The 7,403-nt window shown below is 40.2% G+C and overlaps 1 protein-coding gene across 1 annotated transcript; it reads right to left on the bottom strand.

The window, feature by feature from the left end:
- Positions 1-429: 429 nt before the first annotated feature.
- On the bottom strand, positions 430-2,378 carry LOC135089422 (zinc finger BED domain-containing protein 5-like). The gene is made up of 3 exons (XM_063984963.1): positions 1,649-2,378; positions 953-1,135; positions 430-524 (listed from the first exon to the last, which is right to left on the bottom strand). The coding sequence occupies exons 1-3, from the start codon at positions 2,376-2,378 to the stop codon at positions 430-432; spliced, it is 1,008 nt and encodes a 335-aa protein (XP_063841033.1).
- Positions 2,379-7,403: the final 5,025 nt, after the last annotated feature.

Here is a 7,403-nt window from a genome sequence, read left to right as displayed (position 1 = left end):
CATAAATCACAAGAAATCACAGGAAATGACAAATAATTTTACATTATCTCTCTCTCTCTCTCTCTCTCTCTCTCTCTCTCTCTCTCTCTCTCTCTCTCTCTCTTACTGTTCCCTAAGGGGTCCTCCTCCCACATTCCCAGCATCACCTTTAGTCAATGAATAAACATGAGTGCACTTTTGCTTAACACTCCATCACAGCACTCCATTACCATGCCATCACTCCCTGCCACAGCATCACCCCTCCCCCCCCCCACCCTGGCAACACCACCCAGCCACACCACCTACCACCTCAACACTATTTTGCACCAGCCACATCTTAGCTAATCTCTTACATCACCTATAAGCCTTAAGCCTCCACACTCGTCACACCACCACTCTCAGCTGCACCTCCCAGCCACACCACCTACTACATTAATTTTGTTCCTGCGGCTAGACTTGGGTGTCGTTGGCCCTCCGTTGGTGTGGCTGTGAGTATGGTAGGCGCACACTGACAGATGAGCCGCTTGCCTCCTTGCTGGCTGCACCTGAGGATAGTACAGGTGTGGTAAGGCTTTGACTTAGACCAGGTGTGTTAATTAGGTACCCTCTATTGCAGTGGTTTCCAACCTTTTTGAATTCTCGCCCCCCCTTCGTTAAATGACAAGTTCCCTGCGCCCCCTCCACTCTGGTTTAAATACTGCTATTTACTGTCATAGTCGGCACAAATCAGCGATAAAAAAAAATTATACAATACATAATTATGTATGACTGAATGTATAGGCTTACCTTTACTAGTGTGATGGTTGCGCTTGCTTCTCTGAGCAGAGTTTCTCAAATCTCGGAGAATGTGATGAAACTGAGACCCATAATTCCTTTTCTATTACTGAGCGAGAACGGTATTTTGTTTTGAGGACAGCAACTGAACTAAATCCTGATTCACACAAGTATGATGTCACAAAACGTAATAAAATGCCAATGGCCTTAGTTGACAAGGAAGGGTACCAAAATTTTTCCAAAGGTCCTGCATCAAACACAAGTTTCAGCGAACCGTCACATGACAAATCAATAAGTTGCTCCTGGTCAGCTGTAGACAGTGTGCTTGTAGAGTTATCACCAAATGGGTTTCTTATCCATTCGTAATCACTTGTGTCTACATCTTTAAAGTAAAATGAGCACTTCCCCAGGAGAGTGCTCAGCAAACAATTAATTTCCACCTAGTACGCTAGTATGTTTGAGAAACTCTTGCAAGTTTGGTAACATGTCAAAACTGTTATTTTCTACATTCCTTTTCCATAACTCAATTTTCTTCATAAATGCACGTATTTTGTCACTCTGTGCGAAAATATTCATGTGGAGCCCCTGCATAGACTGATTCAGTTGGTTAAGTTTCTCAAAGATATCAACCATGTAAGCAAGTTTTTTAATGAAATAATCATCTGTGAAAAAGTCTCCATTTTTGTTTTTATTTTCACAAATGAATGTAGCAATTTCATTTCTAAGTTCATACACTCTATGGAGTACTTTTCCACGGGATAGCCAGCGTGATTCACAGTAATACAGTAGAGCAGTGTGTTCAGCACCAAAATCTTTACATAACTGTGCAGTCTTCCTTTCAATGGACTGTTCTTTATGTAATTTACAACCCTGACAACATCTTTGAGCAAATTACCTAACTCTTCATTCATACTGCCTGATGCAAGTGCCTGTCTATGAAGCATGCAGTGCGTCCATGAAGTGTGTGGAGCCTTTTCCCTCACCAAAGCTTGCAGTCCAGCATGTCGTCCTGCCATTGACTGGGCTCCATCAGTGCACAGTCCAACACAATTTTCCCAGCTTATTCCATGTTCATTGAAAAAATTGTCAATCATGTTGAACACTTTTACAGCTGTGGCTCTACCAACAATAGGTTTACAAAACAACAGATCTTCCTTAATTTCATTGGCAGATATATAGCACACATAAGTTATTAAATGAGCATCTTTCACTACATCAGTAGCCTCATCTATTTGCAACCCAAAATGCGAATATTTAAGTACATCTGTCAACTGATCACATAAATCATCACTAATGTCTGAAATTCTTCTGCCAACTGTATTATCTGCAAGAGGAATGCTGCGTAACTTGTTGGCACTTTGTTCATCGAGCATTATTTCCACCATGTCAATAGCAGCGGGTAATACCCAGGTTTCTGCTATGTTGTGAGCTTTTTTGCATCTTGCAATTATGTAGGAAACTTTATAAGAAGCAAGCAAAGCACTTGCAGCTGTGGTAGATGTCTTCATGAAAGCCCGCCTCTGTTTATTAAATTCATCAAGTCTCCTTTTAAAAAATTCCAGAGATTTGCCAACATGTTCAGGATGCTGTGTTTCAAGGTGGCGCTTCAATTTGCTTGGTTTCATGCTGTCCATGGCCAAAATATTTAAACACAACACACATTGAGGTCTCTCCGTTCCACTAACAACCGTAGATGTAAATCCAAGCGAGATAGCTGTTGTCATACTTTCTGGTTTTCGTATGCTTGCTACTTTCATCACATTTATTGGAGTGAGGTTCACTTTCAGTTGCTTTCCTTTTGCCTTTAATCAAATACTTTTCCATATTTCAAAATTTTAGTGAAATAAACAAATGCACACGCTCAAAACTATTCCTTAGCTTTGTAATTTTGCAATTAACAGTTATATTTATGAGGCACTTGTTACGTCCAGAACGGTCACAGAGCTACCGTCTTACCACCGCACCCTCATACTACTGTGGCGGTGTGGCCACACAGCCAACTCCCAAAGCTGGAGTACTGACGTGTCCGAGACGTGAACCGAATGGGAACCATACAAACGATGCGTTGTTTCTGGTAATCATTACAATATTTATATTTACAGCACGTTTCTCTCTCTATCTTTTATAGTTGTTTAATTCCTTAGTTACTTAGTAGCATTTGAAATAAATTATAATTGTATTTAGACAATAACATTTCATAATTCATATCTGAAATGTTTTCTCAATACTTAACCAATTATGTATTCCATCAAAATCAATAATGTTGATATATAATCATCTACTAAGTAATTTTTCCACTTTATGAAGTGCTTACGCACCCCCTGGCAGCCCTTCGTGCCCCCTTAGGGGGGTGCGCCCCACAGGTTGGAAACCACTACTCTATTGGATCAGGTGTGTTAATTAGGTACCCTCTATTGGACCTGGTGTGTCAATTAGGTACCCTCTATTGGACCCAGTGTGTTAATTAGGTACCCTCTATTGGACCCAGTGTGTTAATTAGGTACCCTCTATTGGACCCAGTGTGTTAATTAGGTACCCTCTATTGGACCCGGTGTGTTAATTAGGTATCCTTTATTTAATTAGGTATCTTGTACTGATAGTGTTGTTGTTTAGTTTGGGCTGAAGGTAGATATGCACTACAGTGTCACTTATATTTATTATGTATTATGTATTGTTTATGTATTGTCTTTTCTTTCTCACCTTTCTCACCAGACGCAAGGTAGGCAATGCCTGTCAGTGTCCGGCCTCTACGAATCTTCTCCAAAGGTCTCTATCCATGAAATCCTCATCTCTGGTTATTTCTTGTAGATTTCTTCCTCTTTGTTCATTAGCTTCTTCAACTCCCTGCATCCATCGCTTCCTGGGTCGTCCCACCGGCCTCCTGCCTAGAGGAACCCATTCCAGAAACTTCCTTGCGTATCTTGTATCTTCCATTCTTTGGACATGTCCATACCATCTCAATTTGTTCTTTTCAATTATCTTCAGTACAGATGTTATCCCTAATCTCTCTCTGGTTTCTTCATTTCTAATTCTATCAAGTCTGGTCACACCTCGGATCATTCTCAGAACTCTCATTTCTGCTGCTTGTATTTGTGAAGATGTTCTTGTTGTCAGTGTCCAAGTTTCTGACCCATATAGAAGTACTGGTCTTAGTGTTGTTGTAAATATTATGGTTTTAGCTTTTGTTGGAATATTCTTATCTTTAAGTATGGGATACAATGCACTGACATTTGCATTGTACTTCTGTATTCTATTTAAAATTTCTATATTCTGTCTGTTTTCCTCGTCGAAAAGTACTCCCAGACAACAAAATTTGTCGGTCTGCTTCAGTTTAACATTTTCTATGTAAATATTACATTCCTCCTTTATTCTGCCAACTTTCATTATTTCTGTTTTTTGTTTGTTCATTCTCATTCCTTCCCTATTTAAGACATCATTCCATCTTGTCATGGCCTCTTGAAGATCTTGTTGGCTTCCTGTCACGACAGCGACATCGTCTGCATAGGCCAGCGTGATCTCTTTATCCTCCCTTACACACACTTCCTTCAGGCATCTGTCCATGTATATAATGAATAGCAAAGGATAGAGCACTCCCCCTTGTCTCACTCCTGTCTTAATGCTAAACCATTCACTCTCCAGCTCTCTGTTCTTGACTCTGCTCTCCGTGTTCTTATATATACTCTTAATTACTCGTATCAGTTTAGAGTTTATGCCGTAGTCTTGATGTTGTAAGACTCTCCACAAGCAATCTCTTCTAATTCTATCAAAGGCTTTTTCCAGATCTATAAAAGCCACATATTTATCAATGCTCCACTCCCAACTCTTCTCCATTATCATCTTTAAAGTGAACACTAGATCTGTCGTGCTCCTATTGGGCCTGAAACCATACTGCCATATTCCTAGTTTCTCCTCGACACAGGTTCTTAATCTTTTCTCAACTATTCTTTCATACAATTTTCCAACATGAGATAACAGGGATATACCTCTATAATTTGCACAATCTGTTTTACTGCCTTTCTTATATATTGGACATACTATTGCTTTGTGCCAGTCATGGGGCACTTTCTCCTCTTTCCACGCATTACTGAAAATGTACCTCATCCACTCTACACATTCTTCCCCAGCAGCTTTAAATAGCTCTATAGGGAGCTCGTCGTCCCCTGGGGCTTTGCCGCTTCTCATCTTTAGTGCCTCCTTCACTTCCTCTGTACTGATCTCATTTGGGTTCTCTCCTTGTTCTTCCTGTATATCTAGATTCCGCTCTTCATCCACTTCCACATCCTCCACATTTAGAAGTTCTTGGAAGTATTCTCTCCATCTTTCTTCAATCTCCTGTGGTTTTGTTAGTAGTTCTCCTGTTTTGTTCATTATTGCATATGTTGATTCGTTATTTCCTTTCCTATAGTTCTTAGCCATGCTATACAATAATTTTCTTGTTCCTTCTTTCGTCTCTCTCTAGATCTTGACCAATCTTGATCCACATGTCCTCCTTGGCTGCTCTTTTGGTTGCTTCTGCACTGTTTCGTTTATCTACGTAATCTTCTCTATCTTCAATGTTTCTTGTTTTCATCCATTTTCTGAAAGATCTTGTTTTTTCTTTGACTGCTTCCTTAACATCATAAGTCCACCATGCAGTACTTTTCTTTTTGGTTCCATATTTGATTTTAATACCAACTGTCTCCTCAGCTGCCCCATACACAATGTTCTTGAATTTATTCCATTGTTCTTCTATGTTCATTACTTCCAATTCCAGTTCGGTTGGTTTTCGTAATGTTACCAGTTGCCGCAGTGCTTGCTTCTTCTCTTCGTCCTTGAGGTTTTCCAGTTTGAATCTCTTTTGCTTTTTCTTGACTTTTTCCTTTGGTTTTACAATTTTTAATTTAGCCACCACCAACCTGTGGTCAGAGTCTAAGGACACAGATGGTATGGTCCTAACATCTTTAAATATGTTTTTCTTGTTGGTGAGAAACAGGTCAATCATTGACCTCTCAGTATATCCTTGTTGTGCTGCATTCCACTGATACCATGTCCATTTATGGCTCTCCTGATGTTTATAATAAGTATTCATAATGGACATGTTATTCATCACACAATAATCTATTATTCTTTCTCCCTCCTGGTTCCTTTCGCCAATGCTAAACTCTCCGATGACGTGCTCTACTCCATCTCTATTCTGTCCGACATGTCCATTCATGTCTCCCATGACAATGACATTCTCGTGATGTCTTATTGTTTCTGTCATTTCCTGTAGATTAAGACCATATGAGGTAGCCTGTTTTAAACAGCTTAGGTTTGTAAGTTGCTGTGGATGGAAGAATATGTGCATGAATGAAAATTAGAATGAATGATGCAAGAAAGGTGTGGGGAAGACTGAAAACTGTATATATATATATATATATATATGGATGTATTTTACCTACAATGAATGCAAAGAAAACTTGTAGGATGGGGTATTAGTGGTGACTATATTTAATGAAACTGAAACATGACATTTGGAAACCAAGGAGAGGGAAAATGAGTGTCACTGAGATGAGATATCTGAAGGGCATGTGTGGAGTAACACATAAGGATTGAATAATGAGTCAGTTGTGAACAATGAAATGTGAAGGATAACTGTGTGGAAAGAGAATAGGCTGACTGAGTAGAGCAGAAAGTGTAATGACAATAACATGCCTTCCCTTTGGAGCATCAGAAAAACACTTGAAAAATATATCTGAAGGTGGGACAAATATTTCTACCATGAAGTATAAAGTGCAGTGCCTTGGACATCAGGACCATAAGCAATTCCAGTCCCAAACAATATGAGGGGCTTTATACCTCCTATCACTAATGGTTTGGGCATGCTGAGAGGAAGAACAGGGCTAAGTGGTGAGGATGTGTGAGGTGTAAGGCTGAGAAGAGAACCAGAAATGAAATGGACAGATGGTGTGAAGAGCATCATATGTAAGAGGGATATCTGTGAAACAAAGAAGAGGTCATGTTTATTAGTGATGAGGTCATGTTTATTAGTGATGAATGCACAAACAGAGATGCTGCATTAAGGATCAGATCAAGAGAAGGATCTTTTCACCACATACCACTCCAGAATGTTACACTCAGACTATGGATTCCATCTCAGATGATTCTGGTACGTCACCTCATGACAGTGGGTACTTTGAAAGTGGCAAAAAGATAGAGGAGGATTCTTACATTACCCCAGTTGGCAGTGCTCCAGTCAAGATCAAATGCAGATTGTCCCAGTCCAAGACATGGATGTCTCTTTCCCCAATGAAGCAAATATCTGTGGTGTCTTCTACCACCACCACCACAGCCACATTAACTCCTGCTCATTTAGCCCAAGGGCAAAGGCCTTTCAGAAGATTTCCATCACTCACCTTTGATGAAGATGATGCAGACGTGGTGACAGAACTCATGAATGAGGTGAGACTCCAAGATGAGGGACTCCAGGGATTCTCAGATTTGTTAGCTGCCCCCATGCATGTAGCTAAGTTCTGTTCACCAACCAAAGCCCCCTCTGGTTCCCTTGTCAGGCATCATCTTTCCATGATGGATACTGTTCCTACCTTCTCTTGGGTTTATAAACCTTTGGCAGGCTAAGAGAGCATTTATCCCATAGAACGATCACATTCAGAAATGGGTGCCAGTACTGT

The sequence above is a fragment of the Scylla paramamosain genome, chromosome 33, assembly GCF_035594125.1.
Source record: "Scylla paramamosain isolate STU-SP2022 chromosome 33, ASM3559412v1, whole genome shotgun sequence".
Taxonomy (NCBI): domain Eukaryota; kingdom Metazoa; phylum Arthropoda; class Malacostraca; order Decapoda; family Portunidae; genus Scylla; species Scylla paramamosain.
This window is presented reverse-complemented; position numbering and strand designations above follow the sequence as displayed.